Raw genomic sequence first — 23,459 nt, forward strand, 5'->3', positions numbered from 1 at the left:
TGCACTCACTGGCAAACTTACCAATCCACCCTTTTCAGGTTTCAAATCCCCAAAACTTCGGAGAGGTCACTGCTCTGCGAGATCTCAGTAACATTGAGACTGCATTGAGACGCTCTCATCTGGCTGCACTTTAACCACTGCACACGGACAACACCATTAACATCGCAACATAAAACTATTTTTATATTTGTGCCTAAAGCTCTTAAAGATGTTGTTATTGCGTTTGTTTTATGTAACATGCGAGAATCACAGGCTGTTCTCCATATTTCAATGGGAGCTGCTGTGAGCTACGCTCGCTTCCTGATCATGTCATTCTGGGAGAAAGTGAAGTTTGCTCTTTAACGTCTTGATTATTGTTCTTTACAACACCGTTTGTCCTCTGTTCCAGACATGTCCGGTTTAGATGCAACGTATTGCAGAAAAGGACATCGGACCTTTGTTGGAAATAACTGTTCATGAACTGTTATGTGTTGCCCTGGGTTGTACAACAGCACACATTTCTGAAATATAATATGTCTGAAATTTTGTCCATTTATTAAATTCCACGCAGATTAAAAGTAGCAGACACAGTTATTCATTAGAATTGTTTTAGCAAGCTTTCAGGGTGTCATGCATGCAGTCTCTTATTAACATGATGAAAAGCATAAAAAAATTTACATTTTTTGTAGTATATATTCATTTACAATTGTCATCATGTGGATTCTCTATGTTGTTTTGACTGCAGCGACTCTCTGGTGCGCAAGGGATTATGGGATACATGAAAACCCTGAATAATGTCTTTGCAGAAACCCACTTCCCCTATCACTGGTGACCAACTCATCTCAAGTTTTCAGAAGAAATGAATCTTCTTCTTTTTAATTCAGTAACTGGTTAATGGTATGTTTTGGCATTAACCTTATGTATTGGGCTACTAATATGTTGGTGATGACATAACATTCCACCTTTGCATCTGGCCACACCGGGTTCTGTTCCTAGTCATCCAACCTGTTTGTTTCATACATAATCCGGGAGGCATTCTTGAAATTGAAGTGCTAATGGCTTTTTTGCATAAGTAGACCAAGCAGTACCATTGTATCACATTTGGGGTTTGTCTATTACAAAATGAAAGATTCTTATCATATATGCATTTATTTGCTGCACTATGAATTAAGCATATGAGGCTGAGCTGGCTGAAACTCCACAGCTATGGCCAGAAGACTTTGTGCAATCACATGTTCTCATGGTAATAAATAACTATTAAAATATCAGAACCCAATGTCCATCTTGATGGAATTACAAATTCAATATATGTTAAAAGCTTTTTTCTTCTTCTTTTTGAATATATATTTTGGTGGTTCAAAATACTTCAGTTTCTCTATCAGTAATAATTTAACTATAAAATACATCAGTGAGCGGTTTTTTAGTGCATATACACGGATAGACATAAAATCATGACTACTTGCTAACCAGGACATTATTGTACAATGTCCTTTAAATGATTAGTTTTGCAACTAGTTGAAGTCTGGAGTCAAAAAGGTGACCGACTCAGAAACAAGCTTCAAAGCTATGCTCAAATTCTCTCTGAAGGCTTCACGCACAGCTGACGTATCAGGTGCAAGGTTTTCAGCGAATCAATGCTCAGAGAATACTGCAGCAAGAATGTTGTCAGCAGATTTTAACAGCTGTTTGGGTGTGCACCTTAAAGTCTTCTCCTTTTCATTAAGAAACAATGTGCTGTGGTCTGGTCTGGTCTAATCTAGTCATCAACAGAAAATTAACGGGAGTAATTTTTATTCTGGCGTGACATCTGGCCCAACACATGGCCCAACAATGTTCAAAAAAATGGCAATTTAAAACACTCTGTTAAATGACACACATTTTATTTCTTATTTCCAAACTGAGTTCAGATATTTTATACTTATAATAATACACCAGAACTATCACTGTCCATTTTATGGGAGACATGTAAGGTATACTTACGTGGCTTATTTCCTATGTCTAGAGGAACAACGGAAGCTAGAACTACAACTCTCTGAATGTGAACGTGCATATAACCAAAGTGAGTGCTGTAGTATAACCAGCAGGACTCCACTGATGTGTGCAGTAATTGGTGACACCACACCTGAATTTATTGAATATTTTCTGCTCTCTTTCTTTTTGGCAAAGGCTATACGCCCAACCGTTGGGCAGATAAGTACATTGAACGTTACATGCACAACTGTTGGGCAGATAAATATAATGTCTTATCTTATTCGCCCAACCGTGATCCTGTATTTTACATTTTGTGCATCTAAACTACATTTTTTACAACCACTTTTTAAGGCTCTATTGTGGCGTATGTTTGACAGATTTAACGGTGTCATCTTTAATTACTGCGAAAACACCGCAATGGATCAAAACAGACAAACTTCATAAGCATTTTGAACGGAAGTCTGTTAACAACAACAAAACAGTTGTGAACAAAATGCTTCTTGTTGGCTGTAAGATGGTGTTAGTTTGACACAGTTCCCTGGGGTGATGAACCATACAGAACCGCTTTAGATCACAGCTCCTCCACGGGGTGCAAACCCTCCCGCAGCCGGCGAGAAATATCTGTCTTTTTCCCCCTGCGTTGAACCGGAAGTGAGCTTACAAGCGCGTATTGGTCGGTTGTGGTTGGGCGTATATGCTCGCGAATTTACTTTATTGACCCAACAGTTGGTGTATAGCCACTCCGTTTTTTTTGCACTCTGTAGATGGTCTCTATGCTTCCATTTCTCAGCCACCTGCTTGTTCAGATCAGTGTTATTTTCCAGCACAGAGGACGGCTCGTGGAAAAAAAAGGTTGTAGCTCGTCGTCTACCTCCCTGAGGTTAGAAACAAGTGTTGTTTTCTCTGTTTCTTATGAGATTTATTGAACTGTGAACTTCGAATCTGTGAATACTTTCTAACTTTAGGGCCCCTTCACACAGTGCAAAGTTTGGAGGAGGTGTACACTTACTGTGCATGACGCAGGAATCGTGTGCAAATCCTGTAATCTCGTCCCTGCCTCCAGCTGGACACCACGTACTGTGTTTGGACAGACATGGACAAACAACTGCCCACTGTGACGTGCGTGTCTGTTTGCTATTATCAAGGGACATAAATAAAAACATATATCACTGTAGTGACATGCTGCAGCCAGCGAGCGCACGCATATGGAAGGCTGCTCCCAGGTTGAAACGGATCGTCAGATCAGAACACGTAGCAGGTGATCTCACTGTCACGTCGCCCTGTGGCGCATCCTCCACAAGACACTCGTGGCCAGTTGGAGATGCGCCAGCAGATGAATGAGACGAGTGAACTGCTTCTCATTCATGTCATTTCATGACTGATGTCTGTGACCATGGGTCATTTACAGAGAAACAAACGGATCATATTTGTATTGCTTGCTTGATGAATGTGGTGTTTTACATGGTGTTGATTTAATTTTTTTTTGTAATACAACCCCTGGCACAGCTCTGTAGCTCAGTGGTAAAGTCACTGAATGGTAATTAGAGTTTTTGGACAGCACGGATTTTTCACTTTTTTTTTTTATTATTCCACATAAGCAACACAATGTGGTTCCACATGTATCGGTTGGCTTTTATTTTTTATTTATACCACATAAGCGGCGCCATCTGGGCACAATTTGGTGGGGGATGGGGGGACATGTCCCCCCCACCTTTCAACCAGGGGGGACAGAATATGGTATGTCCCCCCCCACCTTCTGACATAAATGTGTGTACTTGAATATGCTATGCCAGTTTATGTGCAAACCATGTCAGAATAGTTCTTTGTTTCTGCAAGTTTGTATTTTTAGCAGCATTGACTTGTTTACAACACCTGTTTCTTGTTGTCACATTCAGAATTTTCTGGGACTGCATTTGCCCAGATTTGAAACCAAAAATAGTTGCCTCTAGGGACTAGTGTCTACACATAAGTATCAATGGACCATATGATAATTACTAAATTCTGAAAGATCGAAAAGGAATCAGAAAAGCTATCTGGGACCTCAGAAAGCCCATCTGCAATTATTGCTTGATCTCCAAAATCAGTCTATGCAAGCGAAATTATGTTCAGTATGAGTGTTGTCATTAGTGCCACTTTGAAAATTAAATTCATGATAAGTAATTTATCCTAAACTTATGATCTGTGTTTTTTTCAACTTATGCAAAAACAAATCTTGAGAAAAAAAATACAGTATGCGATAGTTAATAATTATTAAGAGCCTGTTCTTTCATATTTATGAATACATTTTACCACATTGCAGTTGTTTTTTTAATGAAAACTCACCATAATCATTCATTGAATTCTACACATGTGGTGATACCTTATTACACCAGGATGTTAATAAAATCAATGCTGGCTATTCTCAGAATAAAGTACTTATATCCACAGTTTCAAATTGCATAAGTCAAATGGTGTCCACTTTATCGTCTTCTCAAAACATTAAATTACTGTTCTGGATGCTCAGAATGCATCTGAGCTTATCTAGAACCGTGGCTTCAGGGGCCTAAAGCCGCCCCAGACCCCCGGCCTGCGGGCTCGACTTTGTCTCCCCCCAATTTCTCGTTCTAAATTGCGCCCTTGGGCACCATGTGCTGCACCTGGCACTGTTCCTGCTCATAAGACACTGGCGTGTGCACGAACTCGCAGCGGGTTGGTGCATGCCTGCTCGTCGGCACAAGTTTCGTGTGCTAATTTGGAACTGTTTCGCACTGTTTTGCCGTTTTTGTCCAAACACCAGCCAAACTTCACACTATGTGTGAAGGGTAAAATCTATTAATGTGTGAAAATCTATTAATCTGTTTGTCTGTTTCACACACTTTTTTTTCCTCTTATTGCACATTTTATTTTACTTACATATTTCTTTTGCACATTTTTTTACTGTGAATTATTCAGCATAGTGTATTTATACGTGCTGTACAGAGAGAATGCAGCTCAAACCAAAGTCAAATTCCTCGGTGGATACTTGGCAAATAAAAGCTATTCTGATTTTGATTATTCCAGAGGTTTAAAAAGTACACCAAAAGACAAAAAAAAGCAAGTGGCTCCAATCCAGTCGGAGGCTACGAGAGGAGGAGTCAATGGACACAGCCGCTGTCACTCAAGAACCACACCCATAATTATACAGATTTTGTTTAATGTCTTAAACTAAGAAGTTCGAAAACAAATTCACCCACGGTACAGTTGTCACGGAGGAAGAAACTATCTACAGAGACCAAAATTTTTTTGTGCCACGCTGTATTTTGCTCTAAAGTTGAAAGTTTTTAAAATGGGCTCCTGTGAGAATGTGAATGAAGTGCACCACTTTGGAAACCTATGCACCACTGAAAGGATCACCATGTGACATTGTGGCAAACCAGTGACAAAATCTATGGATATAGTGGACCAGGGATGGCAGGGAACCTGGAGAGGCCGCAAGAGGTCAGCTGAAGGAGACTTGGAGACTTACATTTGGCAAAATGGAACAAAACCCAACAAACTCTCAAATGTCTTAGTCAAGGTGGGCCACAAAAATCTTTGCTAAAAATTTTGCGGTACAAACCTACCCCAGGATGGCAGACAAGATAAGAGAATTTTATCCACACATTATCACAACACTTAAAAGATGTGTTTGGCACTGAGGATAATCAGCAATGAAACGGTACACATCTTAAGTTGGGCATCAGTATGGAGTCGTTGTTAGATTTTTTTTCCATTTCAAAATTCTCCATACATTCTCCATTGGGGACAGGTCAAGACTGCAGGTGGGCCCTCTTCTTCTGCAACCATGACAGACTCTAGCTTTTGGACTTGTTGCTGATAACAGTCTGAATAGTTATTTTTGTCTTTGGTCTGGACCACAAGACGTCCATTTCTTCCAAAAAAGATATGGGCTACTAATTTGTCTCACTACAGTACACATTTCCACTGTGTGATGGTCCAACTCAGCTACTACAATATTGCAGAAGTCAAACATCAACATTAACTTAATGTCAGGTTTGGGACCCAATGAAGTGGAGTCAACTGTGGCAAGCAGTTAAGATGACAAAAGGTCTATTTACATGATGTAGGTGGTAAATGTGAGCACAGCCATAGAAGCACAGGAAGAGCAGACACCGGTTGTCAGGAGGCAAGCCAGGAGTGAAGAAGCCTGGACCAGGTGGAAACAGCGGGAGTGATGGTGGCAAGACACTGAGGGCAAAAGAGACACAAAGTTAATAAGAGTTCAACGAGTAACTAGACAAATCAAATCAAATCATTTATTTATATAGCGCCAATCACAACAAACAGTTGCCCCAAGGTGCTAATTACAGAAAAGACAAGACAAGAACAAACTGAGCATATAATCAACAACACTGAGTCCAAGTTACCGCAGGAGGAGCCGTAGACGCTGGTGAGTGGAGTGGAAAGTTTGGGTTCAAATGCAGCAGGGGTGATTTCTTGCAGCTGTTACAGCTTCCACAGGTTTGCCCAATAAACTCCATGCCAGACATGGGGAAGAGAGAGAGCACAGCAGCGGCACAGCAAAACAACACTTAAGTGACTTTTTTTGCACATATTAGTTTTACATGGTATTTGTGAATGTAACTTGAAGAGTGGCCAAGTGGCCTCTGTGTGGTGTGTCTATGACTTTGATATGGAGAAACTTCGGAGAGCTGACATTTGCCGTGTGGTATGCTTTGGGTCAAGAATGAGTGCTGCGAAAACAGAAAGGTGATAGGACTAATATTTTGGAGAAACTACAGATATTGAGGGTTCGGGGTTCTAAATGTTTGTGGTTTATGTAGTTTAACGTATTGTTAGTGTTATTGATTTATTGTGTTTTGTAGTTCAATTGGTTTAGTTAGTTTAGTTGCATGTCATGTTGCTGTTACCATGAGTGAGAAGTGTGGTGCGTCTGATGTTTTCCACCACCATCTCTGTTTGTAGGTGTGGAAAATGAAAGCACCTGCTCGATACAGAATGCAGAAAAGGCATAAAGCTCTGGCTTGGTTTTCAATCTTCTGTGCAGCTTACCACAATATCTTCAAAGAGAAGAGGCATCTGTGTACACGTGTGCATTTGTATAACTTCAATCATGGGCAAACTGGGAAGAGCTGACATTTGCCGTTTGGTATGCTTATGTAATTTGGATTAAACGGAACATTGATAGGACTATTTTTGGAGAAACTGCAGATATTAGCGAACACTGAACAATGGACGTTGATAATACATTTTGGACTGACAAGCCATTCCAGCAGGGGTGGTAAATCATCTATATATTAAGTGTGCATTTTATTAGTAAGTTCTATGTAAGTCCATAATATAATTGTATTCATTAAAAATACATGGATGACACAAGAAAGTAAAAACACTTATTTCCATTGTGGCACATTTCAATAATAAAATAGAAGTAACAACAACAACACAATAATAATGTGTATATGATAACAATAACCTAAACAAGTTATACATTAACCAGTAAATCAACATTAAGAAATTACATAATTAACAGAAAATAAAAACTGTTGAGGTCTGTGGTTCTTAAAACTTCTAGACTCACACTCCATTCCAACATATTACAGAAAGTTTGCATAACTTATTACCAGCCTTGAAAAAATGTCAGCTACCTATTTTAGAAACGCTACCATTAAGACAGAAATTCTCATAAATGGAACCGCTGTTGAATCAGTCAGTACTGTGCCGTTACATAAACATTTCTCACAATATGTAGCAATATTATAACTACAACCCCAATTCCAATGAATTTAGGATGTTGTGTAAAATGTAAATAAAAACAGAATACAATGATTTGCAAATCCTCGTCAACCTACTCAATTGAATACACCACAAAGACAAGATATTTAATGTTCAAACTGATAAACTTTATTGTTTTTGTGCAATATTTGCTCATTTTGAAATGGATACCTGCACACCATTTCAAAAAGTTGGGACAGGGGTATGTTACCACTGTGTTACATCACCTTTCCTTCTAAAACACTCAATAAGCGTTTGGGAACTGAGGACACTAATTGTGAGTATAAATGATCCTCATGATTGGGTATAAAAGGAGCATCTCCAAAAGGCTCAGCCATTCACAAGCAAGATGGGGTGAGGATCACGACTTTGTGAACAACTGTGTGAAAAAATAGTCCAACAGTTTAAGAACAATGTTTCTCAATGTTCAATTGCAAGGAATTTAGGGATTCCATCATCTACAGTCCATAATATAATCAGAAGATTCAGAGAATCTGGAGAACTTTCTACACGTAAGCGGCAAGGCTGAAAACCAACACTGAATGCCCGTCACCTTCGATCCCTCAGGCAGCACTGCATTAAAAACCAACATTGTGTAAAGGATCTTACCACGTGGGCTCAGGAACACTTCAGAAAACCACTGTCAGTTAACACAGTTCGTCACTACATCTACAAGTGCAAGTTAAACTCTACCATGCAAAGCGAAAGCCATACATCAACAACATCCAAAAAAGCTGCTGCCTTCTCTGGGCCCAAGCTCATTGAAATGGACAGATGCAAAGTGGAAAAGTGTGCTGTGATGAGTCCACATTTCAAATCGTTTTTGGAAATCATCGACGTCATGTCCTCCAGACAAAAGAGTAAAAAGGCCATCCAGACTGTACCAGCGCAAAGTTCTAAAGCCAGCATCTGGATGGTATGGGGGTATGCTATGCCCATGGCATGGGCAGCTTACACATCTGTGATGGCACCATCAGTGCTGAAAGGTACATCCGGGTTTTGGAGCAACACATGCTGCCATCCAAGCAATGTCTTTTTCAGGGACGTCCCAAGAGGTGGGCAATACCGGGAATTTTGGTATTGATCCGATACCAAGTAAATACAGGCCCAGTATCACCGATATCAATACTGATACCGATAATTTTCATATTTAAGCTTCATAGATCCAAAGGATCCAAAGATTCTTTGGATTATGTTTTAAGAGCAGAAGTTGTGCAAATCAAAGAATATTTGTGATCACTCTCTCTGCATTTGCAGGTATTGAAACAAATTTAACTCCATAGGAACTTAGCTTTGAGTTAGTGGAAGTTAGCATGCATGCTAACGTCTGCAAAATGTCAAATTACTCCAGAGGTGTTATCAGGTTACAAAAACAGAGTTTTAAGTTTTAGAAGTGTTATTTCTCATTAGCTTTTACATAATATATGACAAAAATGATACATTTACATACAAACGAAATGGAGTTTTGCAGCTAGCTACCAGCCTGTGATATCACCATGATAACATCCAGAAAATGTCTTGTAATTTAGTATAGAGTTGTTATTAGGTTCCCAAACAGGTTTTCAGTTTTAGAAGTGTTTATGTCTTCCTTTGTTTTACATTATATGAGAAATATGTATATAAACACACAAAATGAAGTGATTTTGCAGAGACCAGCCACTGATGTTACAGTGCAGCTCTACTCTGATTGGCTGTGATGCCCGCCACTCAAAAACACAACAGGCTGAAACAGAATGTGACTTTTAAACCTCTTAAAATACCTCATGAAATAGGTCAAGGTTAACCATCTTAGAACATGTCCAAGGTTTGTATCCCAAGAATGTTCCCTGTCAATTTGAAGACCCTGGCAGTAATAAGACTGGACTTGCGGTGAGCACAGACAGACGGATGGATAGACGGACAAAAAACTTTGCAATACCTGATGGCCATATTTGATGGCCTTGGGTAAAAATAAGTTGTATAGCCCCAGAATAATTATCTTTCCACCATTAAATCATCTTTCACTCCGGCTGAAGTGGTGTCAACATAAATTCACTCTCACAATGAACATCAGATTTTTCTCCACCTGTTTTGTTGGAACCTGTGCTTGTTAACACAGCACCACATGCTAGTTTTTGAGCTTTGACTTTGAAGATGTCCCACGACTCAGGAATCAGATCTTTGTTGAAGAGCAGCAACATGAGATAGGAGAAGAACAAAGTGACAAAAATGGTGGTCAACATGCAGATAGTCCGCACAGGAGCACGTTGGACATATATACCATCCTCAAGAGTGCAACCTGGGAAATGGAGGACAATTGGCAGCCCAATTGATGGCTCCCCACTCAACAGTCTCAACAACAAACCAACCAAAAAACCCATAATGGAGCCGTAGCCATTGGAGATGCGAAAGAAAAGGACACAGACGAGCTGAGGGAACATGATGGTGTATGTGATGTCTGAGCCCAGGATCCAGAAAACCATGATGCTGTTGTGGAGGAAGGTCAACGCTGTCCCAGCCAAACCACCAACACAGTTGTCACACGGATACCCACTGCAGCTCCCTTTGTGATGCCTGGAAGGATTGAAGAGACAACAACAGAACTGGAATACTGAATATTTTAATTTTTCCTCACATTTTGAGTTGTTTCATTCTTGTAGAATATCCTCAGGATTTCTGTGTCCTCACTCTGGGGTCCAGGGACTTGCTGGCAACTGTCTAAAGTAACACTAACAGTGTAACATAGTGTCTTGTCCAAAACACAGACAAGTAGCCTGAGTTGGAGTCAAACCCAGGTTTACAGATTAGCAGGTGAGCTCCTAACCCACTGAACTACAACCCCTGGCAAAAATTATGGAATCACCGGCCTCGGAGGATGTTCATTCAGTTGTTTAATTTTGTATAAAAAAAGCAGATCACAGACATGACACAAAACTAAAGTCATTTCAAATGGCAACTTTCTGGCTTTAAGAAACACTATAAGAAATCAGGAAAAAAAAATTGTGGCAGTCAGTAACGGTTACTTTTTTAGACCAAGCAGAGGGAAAAAAATATGGAATCACTCAATTCTGAGGAAAAAATTATGGAATCACCCTGTACATTTTCATCCCCAAAACTAACACCTGCATCAAATCAGATCTGCTCGTTAGTCTGCATCTAAAAAGGAGTGATCACACCTTGGAGAGCTGTTGCACCAAGTGGACTGACATGAATCATGGCTCCAACACGAGAGATGTCAATTGAAACAAAGGAGAGGATTATCAAACTCTTAAAAGAGGGTAAATCATCACGCAATGTTGCAAAAGATGTTAGTTGTTCACAGTCAGCTGTCTAAACTCTGGACCAAATACAACATGGGAAGGTTGTTAAAGGCAAACATACTGGTAGACCAAGGAAGACATCAAAGTGTCAAGACAGAAAACTTAAAGCAATATGTCTCAAAAATCGAAAATGCACAACAAAACAAATGAGGAATGAATGGGAGGAAACTGGAGTCAACGTCTGTGACCGAACTGTAAGAAACCGCCTGAAGGAAATAGGATTTACATACAGAAAAGCTAAACCAAAGCCATCATTAACACCTGAACAGAAAAAAACAAGGTTACAATGGGCTAAGGAAAAGCAATCGTGGACTGTGGATGACTGGATGAAAGTCATATTCAGCGATGAATCTCGAATCTGCTTTGGGCAAGGTGATGATGCTGGAACTTTTGTTTGGTGCCGTTCCAATGAGATTTATAAAGATGACTGCCTGAAGAGAACATGTAAATTTCCACAGTCATTGATGATATGGGGCTGCATGTCAGGTAAAGGCACTGGGGAGATGGCTGTCATTACATCATCAATAAATGCACAAGTTTACTTTGATATTTTGGACACTTTTCTTATCCCATCAATTGAAAGGATGTTTGGGGATGATGAAATCATTTTTCAAGATGATAATGCATCTTGCCATAGAGCGAAAACTGTGAAAACATTCCTTGCAAAAAGACACATAGGGTCAATGTCATGGCCTGCAAATAGTCCAGATCTTAATCCAATTGAAAATCTTTGGTGGAAGTTGAAGAAAATGGTCCATGACAAGGCTCCAACCTGCAAAGCTGATCTGGCAACAGCAATCAGAGAAAGTTGGAGCCAGATTGATGAAGAGTACTGTTTGTCACTCATTACGTCCATGCCTCAGAGACTGCAAGCTGTTATAAAAGCCAGAGGTGGTGCAACAAAATACTAGTGATGTGTTGGAGCGTTCTTTGTTTTTCATGATTCCATAATTTTTTCCTCAGAATTGAGTGATTCCATATTTTTTTCCCTCTGCTTGGTCTAAAAAGTAACCGTTACTGACTGCCACAATTTTCTTTCCTGATTTCTTATAGTGTTTCTTAAAGCCAGAAAGTTGCCATTTGAAATGACTTTAGTTTTGCGTCATGTCTGTGATCTGTTTTTTTTCTACAAAATTAAACAACTGAATGAACATCCTCCAAGGCCGGTGATTCCATAATTTTTGCCAGGGGTTGTACTAATGCTTGTTTGGATACAAGGTCAGACAGATTTGACAAAAATACAAGTTTGGATGTGAATGTATTACCTTCTAACTATGGGCAACAGTGCTACCTCTAGACCACTATAGAAATTTATTGTTCAAACTGCTTTTCCTCAAGTGATGGTTTGTCAATAGGGTGTTTGTCAGTATTTAGGGGTCAGAGGGGTGGAGCGCCACCCCTCTGAAATTTGAGGAAAATCTACATAACACAGCAATAATTGTCATAATGTTATATTCAAAAATGGAAATAAGCATTTACTTTTACCATAAAATGGTAGCTTGTCAGCACCTGTCATCATATAATTGAAGGGGTTTCACAATGTATTGATTAATAACTATGATGTTTTGAATACCTCGTTTATTAACACAGGAGCACCAGTCTAACAGCAGTCAACACCAAGCCTTGAACTTGTGCCCAGCACAACCTGGGCCTGATTTCATAAAGTAGTCTAACCTTTAGTCTGTTAAACTTACATAGTTTAGATTTGTCAAAGCTTTTGACTCTGTGAACCATATTTTACTCAAAGAGAGGTTGAACATTGGACTATCTAAAGAGGCGGTTGGGTGGATTTTGGATGGAGCAGCTCTCATTTCTAGAAATCTGGCCAATTTCTTAAATCCTCCAAACCGTGACTATCCAGGGTTGGGACCAGGAAGCAGAGTTGTAGTCTTACACACCTCTCTGCAGCTTCTCCCCCTGCCATCCCCTCAATACCCCATCCCCATAGAGACGGTGCCTGCTCCCAGACTACCAATAACCAGCAAAAATCTATTTAAGCATAAAAATTCAAAAGAAAAAATAATATAGCACCTTCAACTGCACCACAGACTAAAACAGTTAAATGTGGTCTATTAAACATTAGGTCTCTCTCTTCTAAGTCCCTGTTGGTAAATGATATAATAATTGATCACATATTGATTTATTCTGCCTTACAGAAACCTGGTTACAGCAGGATGAATATGTTAGTTTAAATGAGTCAACACCCCGAGTCACACTAACTGTCAGAATGCTCGTAGCACGGGGGGCAGAGGATTAGCAGCAATCTTCCATTCCAGCTTATTAATTAAAAAACCCAGACAGAGCTTTAATTCATTTGAAAGCTTGACTCTTGTCCATCCAAATTGGAAGTCCCAAAAACCAGTTTTATTTGTTATTATCTATCGTCCACCTGGTCGTTACTGTGAGTTTCTCTGTGAATTTTCAGACCTTTTGTCTGACTTAGTGCATAGCTCAGATAAGATAATTATAGTGGGCGATTTTAACATCCACACAGATGCCGAGAATGACAGCCTCAACACTGCATTTAATCTATTATTAGACTCTATTGGCTTTGCTCAAAAAGTAAATGAGTCCACCCACCACTTTAATCATATCTTAGATCTTGTTCTGACTTATGGTATGGAAATAGAAGACTTAACAGTATTCCCTGAAAACTCCCTTCTGTCTGATCATTTCTTAATAACATTTACATTTACTCTGATGGACTACCCAGCAGTGGGGAATAAGTTTCATTACACTAGAAGTCTTTCAGAAAGCGCTGTAACTAGGTTTAAGGATATGATTCCTTCTTTATGTTCTCTAATGCCATACGTACCAACACAGTGCAGAGTAGCTACCTAAACTCTGTAAGGGAGATAGGTATCTCGTCAATAGTTTTACATCCTCATTGAAGACAACTTTGGATGCTGTAGCTCCTCTGAAAAAGAGAGCTTTAAATCAGAAGTGTCTGACTCCATGGTATAACTCACAAACTCGTAGCTTAAAGCAGATAACCCGTAAGTTGGAGAGGAAATGGCGTCTCACTAATTTAGAAGATCTTCACTTAGCCTGGAAAAAGAGTCTGTTGCTCTATAAAAAAGCCCTCCGTAAAGCTAGGACATCTTTCTACTCATCACTAATTGAAGAAAATAAGAACAACCCCAGGTTTCTTTTCAGCACTGTAGCCAGGCTGAGTCAGAGCTCTATTGAGCTGAGTATTCCATTAACTTTAACTAGTAATGACTTCATGACTTTCTTTGCTAATAAAATTTTAACTATTAGAGAAAAAATTACTCATAACCATCCCAAAGACGTATCGTTATCTTTGGCTGCTTTCAGTGATGCCGGTATTTGGTTAGACTCTTTCTCTCCGATTGTTCTGTCTGAGTTATTTTCATTAGTTACTTCATCCAAACCATCAACATGTTTATTAAACCCCATTCCTACCAGGCTGCTCAAGGAAGCCCTACCATTATTTAATGCTTCGATCTTAAATATGATCAATCTATCTTTGTTAGTTGGCTATGTACCACAGGCTTTTAAGGTGGCAGTAATTAAACCATTACTTAAAAAGCCATCACTTGACCCAGCTATCTTAGCTAATTATAGGCCAATCTCCAACCTTCCTTTTCTCTCAAAAATTCTTGAAAGGGTAGTTGTAAAACAGCTAACTGATCATCTGCAGAGGAATGGTCTATTTGAAGAGTTTCAGTCAGGTTTTAGAATTCATCATAGTACAGAAACAGCATTAGTGAAGGTTACAAATGATCTTCTTATGGCCTCGGACAGTGGACTCATCTCTGTGCTTGTTCTGTTAGACCTCAGTGCTGCTTTTGATACTGTTGACCATAAAATTTTATTACAGAGATTAGAGCATGCCATAGGTATTAAAGGCACTGCGCTGCGGTGGTTTGAATCATATTTGTCAATAGATTACAATTTGTTCATGTAAATGGGGAATCTTCTTCACAGACTAAAGTTAATTATGGAGTTCCACAAGGTTCTGTGCTAGGACCAATTTTATTCACTTTATACATGCTTCCCTTAGGCAGTATTATTAGACGGTATTGCTTAAATTTTCATTGTTACGCAGATGATACCCAGCTTTATCTATCCATGAAGCCAGAGGACACACACCAATTAGCTAAACTGCAGGATTGTCTTACAGACATAAAGACATGGATGACCTCTAATTTCCTGCTTTTAAACTCAGATAAAACTGAAGTTATTGTACTTGGCCCCACAAATCTTAGAAACATGGTGTCTAACCAGATCCTTACTCTGGATGGCATTACCCTGACCTCTAGTAATACTGTGAGAAATCTTGGAGTCATTTTTGATCAGGATATGTCATTCAAAGCGCATATTAAACAAATATGTAGGACTGCTTTTTTGCATTTACGCAATATCTCTAAAATCAGAAAGGTCTTGTCTCAGAGTGATGCTGAAAAACTAATTCATGCATTTATTTCCTCTAGGCTGGACTATTGTAATTCATTATTATCAGGTTGTCCTAAAAGTTCCCTAAAAAGCCTTCAGTTAATTCAAAATGCTGCAGCTAGAGTACTGACGGGGACTAGAAGGAGAGAGCATATCTCACCCATATTGGCCTCTCTTCATTGGCTTCCTGTTAATTCTAGAATAGAATTTAAAATTCTTCTTCTTACTTATAAGGTTTTGAATAATCAGGTCCCATCTTATCTTAGGGACCTCGTAGTACCATATCACCCCAATAGAGCGCTTCGCTCTCAGACTGCAGGCTTACTTGTAGTTCCTAGGGTTTGTAAGAGTAGAATGGGAGGCAGAGCCTTCAGCTTTCAGGCTCCTCTCCTGTGGAACCAGCTCCCAATTCAGATCAGGGAGACAGACACCCTCTCTACTTTTAAGATTAGGCTTAAAACTTTCCTTTTTGCTAAAGCTTATAGTTAGGGCTGGATCAGGTGACCCTGAACCATCCCTTAGTTATGCTGCTATAGACGTAGACTGCTGGGGGGTTCCCATGATGCACTGTTTCTTTCTCTTTTTGCTCTGTATGCACCACTCTGCATTTAATCATTAGTGATCGATCTCTGCTCCCCTCCACAGCATGTCTTTTTCCTGGTCTCTCCCTCAGCCCCAACCAGTCCCAGCAGAAGACTGCCCCTCCCTGAGCCTGGTTCTGCTGGAGGTTTCTTCCTGTTAAAAGGGAGTTTTTCCTTCCCACTGTAGCCAAGTGCTTGCTCACAGGGGGTCGTTTTGACCATTGGGGTTTTACATAATTATTGTATGGCCTTGCCTTACAATATAAAGTGCCTTGGGGCAACTGTTTGTTGTGATTTGGCGCTATATAAAAAAATTGATTGATTGATTGATTTGTAATTATCTTACTGACCAATCCCAATGTACTAAATCTGATCAGATTTGTTCTAATATTTTACCATTAACGAAAGAAGTGCCCCAGGGCTCTGTTTTGGGGCCACTCCTATTCACCATCTATGTGAACAACGTTGGCCAGGATCTCATGGACACAAAATATCATTTTTATGCTGATGACATGGTCATCTATAGTTTTGCAAAAACTCTAAATGTTAGTGTCTCTATATTACAAAACGCTTTCAACATAGTTCAGGAAAAGTTTCTAAAGCTAGACCTCTCTTTAAATGCTAATAAGATCAAATTGATGCTGTTCTCAAAAACAAAAAATCTGCTGATGAGCCCTTCAATTGTCACTCTTCAAGGGGCAGAGATCAAAAGGGTCAAATCATTTAAATATCTAGGAATTTTAATTGATGACAACCTTAACTTTAAAGGACACGTTGAACAACTAATTGGGAAACTGAGACTGAAAATTGGTTTCTATTTCAGAAACAGGCTATGCTTTTCTTTTAATGCAAAAAGAAACTCGTAGCTGCAACATTTTTACCAATTTTGGATTATTGACCTAATTTATATGAATGCCCCAACTCAAGTATTGAAACTATTAGACTCAGTCTACCATGCCTCTCTGAGGTTCATCACAAACTGTAAGCCTCGCACACACCACTGCGAACTTTACACACGTGTGGGCTGGCCAGCCTTGGATTCATAGACTCACTCATTGGGGTATGTTCATTTATAAGGGTATTCTCCGTCTGCTCCCCTCATATCTCTCTGAATATATTCAACCAAAAGTGGCTAGATTGTATTCCTTATGCTCTCAAGAATCACTGCTCCTGTCTGTACCAAGTGTCCGCACAGAAACTGGGAAGGTGGCATTTCAGTTTTCTGCCCCCACAACATGGAACAATCTACAGAAAGACTGGAAACTAAAGGAACTGGTTCCAATTGGCAATTTTAAACTTTTGCTCAAATGAAATCCATGATTTGTAAATGCTTTTAAATAGCTGTATTTTGTATGAAAATGTCTTTTATGTCTTGAAATTGTTGTGATCTATGCCGCTGTCTTGGCCAGGACTCCCTTGAAAAAGAGATTAATAATCTCAATGGGACTTTCCTGGTTAAATAAAGGTTAAATAAAATAAAAATAGTCGATTACAGTTAGTTGCCCAACATTATTCGCCTAATCACCATTTCACATTGACTGCTAAACTTAGATTAGCCGTCCTACATTAGTCGACGATTTTCATGGGCATAGTGGCCTCACGAGTGCCGTTGCCAAGAAATGCCTCCAATGCCTGAAAGTTCTGTTTACTTCTGGTGTCGCAGACTGAACGGTCCCCCCTAAAAATCAGTCCGCCCTGCATTCTCTGCGCAAGTGTCATTTCTGAGCCTCACCAGCGAGTCACTGATTATTATCACCTTGTTTCTGCTTAAAACTGCACTCCAGTCGTCATCTGTCTAACGACAGATATCTTAAGCTTTTTGTACAACAATCATTTACACATAAATTCAGCATTATTTCATAATAAAAGATGGAGGTAGTGATCAGAGTGCCACAGCCAGACAAGCTGCTGCATTCACTGCACCTTCGTCATTTCAAAGCGTCACCAATTATTGCCTCATTTCTGCATAAAACGGCCTCGTTTCTACTGAAAAGTGACTTTAGAACGATTTAAGAGGTTTTACTTTGTCATCTGATGATTAATAATCCCATTAATCCATTTGATCGCTTTGGGTGAAGAGAATCAGTCTCAGATGAGCAGCTGTGGTCCCAAATGACATATGCACAGTGAAGGCAGGGCGGACCAATTTTTAGGGGGGTACCGTTTGGTCTGCAACACTGGTTGATCGTTGTCATGAACTATCCAGCCTTTGTTTCGTTAACTGGCTTTATCAACATTTATGGACGCATATGAACTGCAGAATAATGCTTAGCTCTTAACCTAGCAGTTTTCTTCTACACTTCTGTCAAGTTGTGCACACAAGACTGATCAGCATAACAGTGACACCCAGTGGCTAATGTAAGAACTGTCACAAACACATCATGATAGTTGACTGCTGCAACCATTGTCAAAAGCAGCAGAAGCTCCCAATTGGATGAATACACGGAAATGGGTGATATTTAAGTCTCGACTAAAATAAGATTAGCCTCCTCTGTACCAGGCTAAAAACTTTAGTCGGGTAACACAGAACTTTAGCCGACTAAGCACTTTGTGCAGCGACTAACGTCAAAAGATTAGTCAATTAAGTGAGTTTAGTTGACTAAACAAGATTAGAGTGCTTCATTAAAGCAGGCCCTGATACTTCTCTCTGATTGGCCGCCTTAATTTTGCCTTTGGGGCGCACAGATCTGCGACCCAGACGCTCCCATTTTTTATTGACAGCGAATTGTATTGTTTTAGTGTTTCTTTTCCTCATGTGACTGGACAACGCTGTCAATCACAGACATGTCATTGCAGCAGCAGGTAATTTACTCATGCGCAATGATCGCACGTGCCAGTTGGTGGCGGTAATGCACGTCTTGGTTTGCAAACCACCAACTGTCCCACTGACCTGGTCCCCCCTCGCATTTTTAAGGAGGTTTGGGAGACCATTGGCTCTTTTGTCAGAGAAATTAATAGTAGTCTATCTTGTGGAATTGTGCCTTCCTTTTGTAAAAAAGCTATTGTGGAGCCACTGATCAAAAAAACGGGTTTGGATCCCACGGCCTTTTCAATTATCGACCCATCTCTAAGTTACCGCTTGTGTCGAAAATTTTAGAGAAATGTGTCTTTGCACAGTTGCAGCCTTTTTTAGATAGAAATGGCACATTGGATCCATTTCAATCAGGGTACAAAGCATTTCACAGCACTGAGTCTGCACTTTTAAAGGTTTATAATGATCTCCTTTTAACAACTCATTCTGGCAGTTCAGCCATTTTAGTGCTTTTAGACCTCACTGCAGCTTTTGACAGTCGACCACACAATTCTTTTAAACCACCTGAGAGACTGTGTGGGTGTCAGGGGGACTGTTCTGGAGTGGTTTAGGTCCTACCTGTCGGAGAGGTCTTTCTCCGTCAGGCTGGGAGACTCCACCTCATCTTCAGCCCCTCTTCATTGTGGAGTCCTCCTGGGTTCTATCCTGGGACCCATCTTTGTTCTTTATCTCCTCCCACTCAGAGATTTTTAAAAAACATGACGTGGCCTACCACTTTTATGCTGAAGATTGTCAAATCTACATGCCTATCATTAAAAACAGCCTTTGCCCCCTGACACTACTCGACTGTCTGTGTGACGTCAGGGCTTGGTTGTCACAGAATTTTTTGAAACTTAATGAGGGCAAGACAGAGGTTTTGTTTGGAAGTACCCTCGTTGACTTGGGACCTCTCAAGGATTTTGTACGTCCCAAAGTCACCAGCCTTGGTGTCACCATAGACAGCGATTCTAAATTTGATAAACAAATCAATGGTGTTTTGAAATCGTGCTTTTATCATCTTCGTCTTTTATCAAAGGTAAAACCGTTTTTATCTTTTAACCTTTTTGAACAAGTTGTGCACTCTTTTATTTCAAGTCGAATGGACTACTGTAATGCACTTTATTTCAGCATCAGCCAACGGGCTCTTTCCCGTTTGCAGTTAGTCCAGAACGCTGCAGTGCGACTTTTAACAGGGGCCTGGAAGCATGAGCACATAACCCCAATTCTTGCATCTTTGCACCGGCTTCCTATTCATTTTAGATTTGATTTTTAAGATTTTATTGTTTGTTTTTAAAGCTTTGAATGGAATGGCCCCTCAATACATCGCTGACCTCCTACAAATTTACTCTCCGGCGCGTGCTCTGAGGTCTGAGGGCCATTTCCAGCTCGTGGTACCCAAGACGAGACTTAAAACCAGGGGTGACAGGGCTTTCTTTGTGGCTGACCCCAGACTTTGGAAAGCTCTGCCCCTCCATGTCCAAACAGCCCCCACAGTGGAGTGTTTTAAAGTGGATATGAAACCTAAAAAAATGACGTAAAACTGATGTAAATATCAAAATATACATACAGTATAGTAAGTTGAAAGTGGTTTTAATCATTATCACTGAGAAATAAAGTTTGTACAGCTTCTCAAAAATGTGTTTCTTGGAAAGCGAGCTGGCAGCGTTCCATCAGCGGTCACATAATGCCGTGACGTCAGTGTGTAGAGTCCCATCTTTGTCTGTTAGATTGACAACAGCAACAGATGGACCTCAGCATGGACAGTGATGAGATTGAGAACATTTCTGACTCCTCTTCAAGTGTGGATTATTTCTGTGAGGAAATCGAGACTGACTCGGATCCTGAGGCTGTCGCAGCAGTGATTAGACCCTACAGATTGGAGCCGTATCTTTCGGACGAACATTCAAACCAGGAGCATTCTGGCAGCGAAAGTAATGCCGACGGTGCTTATGGCTGAGCCAAAGCAGAGGCAAGAGAGGGTGCCAATTCCAATGGATTTTGAAAGGCTGCAGAATACGGAATGGTAAGGGAGGCTTTGATTTTGTTGCTGCTGTTTATAACACTACAATTATAGCATTTTCGATTCTAGCGTCTGTGTACTGCCTTTGTTTTTTTTCCGGAGCCGCGATAGTGTAGCTACTACTTGCGGACCACCGTCATTACCTTCAGGTTTTTGCCATTTTTGAGTGCCTGGCATTGCATTCATCCATGTTTAGTTACGTTATTTTCACGAAAGAATAGGAAATAAATGGCGAACGTTTCGAAAAAGATCGCCAAAAACAACAGTGAACATGCTGCCGCCATGTTTACTATGTATTGCACTGATATTTTTACAATTTCCTTGACCATTTCAAGATTATTGTCAACATATTATTTTGGGTTGACATTTTAGGTGTTTCTGTGAGCGGTGAGAACATGGAGACGGTAGAGGAAAGTGTCTGCTGTCGGGAGCGAATGCGGGTGTGCGAGCGGAGGGAGCAGCAGCCTGACATTTCGTGCATCACACAACACAGCGGCTTTCGATCAATCTGCCTGGAATTGAAAAGGCAAAAAAATTTCGCCCTTGTGTTTGTGCAATATGCTGCGACACACTGGTCAGGCATATCGACAAACAAGTCCCTGAGAGCTGTGTTTAATCAAAGTTTCTGCCGCTAAAAAAAGTGTAAACAACGGCCGCCAGGTGCGCAAGCCGATAGGTCTACACGCAGTGACGTATTTCAGGTTTGGTGCTCAGCGGGAAGCTGGTCACAGGGCATGCACATTTTTCAGTAGCTGGACGTTCAAATGTTGTATATAACGGGAGAACCGCGTCCATTTTCCCAAAATGCTTAGGTTGACCGAATTATATAACCTTTGTTACATGTAATAAGACTATGTTGTCTTTAAGTGTCATATCCACTTTAAGTCTCATCTGAAGACCCACTTTTATTCTCTGGTTTTAACACTGCATGAGTTGTGTGGTCCTCTGTTTTATTGTTTTTTTTTATTTTGGTAGATTGGTTTTATCTTTTGTATGCTGTATGTATGTATGTATTTATTTATTTATTTATCTTGCACATTCTACTTATTTTTATTGTTAATTTTTATTTTTTATTTATTTCTTGACTATTGGGGTTTTATCTATCGTGATTCTATGTGCAGCACTTTGGAATGTCTTTGTTGTTAAATGTGCTATATAAATAAAGTGGATTGGATTGGATTGAATAAGCTCAACAGAAGAAAAAGCCCTTTCGCTCTCTATGGATCCACCAGTGGATCCATAGAAAACTTGGTTATTTCATTACAAAATAAACAGTTCTCAAGGCATTTGCTGGAAGAGAAAAAGAGGATAAAGTGGACCTGACTGACCCGACTTACAGATACAGCAGCAGGCAAGTGATCGGTGGTGAGCTTACACCCGGGGCTTCTATGCTATGCTAAGCAGCAGAGGTGGGAGTAAGTCACCATCAAGTCACTCTCAAGTCATGAATCAGCAAGTCCCAAGTCAAGTCTCAAATCATAATGATGACCAACTGTATGCAAGCTGACTTGAGACTTGACTTGAGACTTGCAGATTGATGACTTGAGAATGACTTGACACTGACTTACTCCCACCTCTGCTAAGTGAAGCAGGCTAGCAGCAGCTCTTCTGCTATGGAACATCCATATCCTCCAGACTTGAAGTCCTTGCAAATTTTAAATCACATCATGCCACAGCTACAAAAGAATACCATTGATTCGGTCCATGTCAATGCCTGCAGTTTCATTTAACAGGATATCCAACTGACCAGGTTATTATTATTATTATTAATTTCTTATTATTACTATTATTTTTCACTTTCTGTCATTTATTAATCCTTGTTAGTCCTGAGTCCAGAGAACCATCAGAGGATCGCAGAAGAGGTGAAATTGTACTGAACAATAAAATCTGCATTCTCAGGCTGTGCCTTCTTGTAAATAGTTTTTGATTTCTTTGTTTTTGTTTTGTTTGAACTTTTTACTGTAAATCTATACAAAAAATGATTGCATAGTTTTACCATTACATTTAAAGCATCATTTTAATTGTTGATAAGATTATATTTATGCTTAGAATCTTAATCAATCAATCAATCAATCAATCAATCAATCAGTTTTATTTATATAGAGCCAAATCACAACAAACAGTTGCCCCAAGGCGCTTTATATTGTAAGGCAAGGCCATACAATAATTACGTAAAAACCCCAACGGTCAAAACGACCCCCTGTGAGCAAGCACTTGGCGACAGTGGGAAGGAAAAACTCCCTTTTAACAGGAAGAAACCTCCAGCAGAACCAGGCTCAGGGAGGGGCAGTCTTCTGCTGGGACTGGTTGGGGCTGAGGGAGAGAACCAGGAAAAAGACATGCTGTGGAGGGGAGCAGAGATCAATCACTAATGATTAAATGCAGAGTGGTGCATACAGAGCAAAAAAAGAAACACTCAGTGCATCATGGGAACCCCCAGCAGTCTACGTCTATAGCAGCATAACTAAGGGATGGTTCAGGGTCACCTGATCCAGCCCTAACTATAAGTTTAGCAAAAAGGAAAGTTTTAAGCCTAATCTTAAAAGTAGAGAGGGTGTCTGTCTCCTGATCTGAATTGGGAGCTGGTTCCACAGGAGAGGAGCCTGAAAGCTGAAGGCTCTGCCTCCCATTCTACTCTTACAAACCCT

General features: G+C 40.1%; 1 protein-coding gene across 1 annotated transcript in view; it reads right to left on the reverse strand.

The window, feature by feature from the left end:
* Positions 1–9,682: 9,682 nt before the first annotated feature.
* Positions 9,683–23,459, reverse strand: part of LOC117520622 (high-affinity choline transporter 1-like) — a 115,678-nt gene continuing 101,901 nt past the window's right edge. Inside the window, exon 10 of the mRNA XM_034181933.1 lies at positions 9,683–10,189. Coding sequence (XP_034037824.1) covers positions 9,702–10,189 — 488 coding nt within the window. The 3' untranslated portion in view covers positions 9,683–9,701. The remainder of the gene's footprint in view (positions 10,190–23,459) is intronic.

This window comes from Thalassophryne amazonica, chromosome 11 (assembly GCF_902500255.1).
Source record: "Thalassophryne amazonica chromosome 11, fThaAma1.1, whole genome shotgun sequence".
NCBI lineage: Eukaryota > Metazoa > Chordata > Actinopteri > Batrachoidiformes > Batrachoididae > Thalassophryne > Thalassophryne amazonica.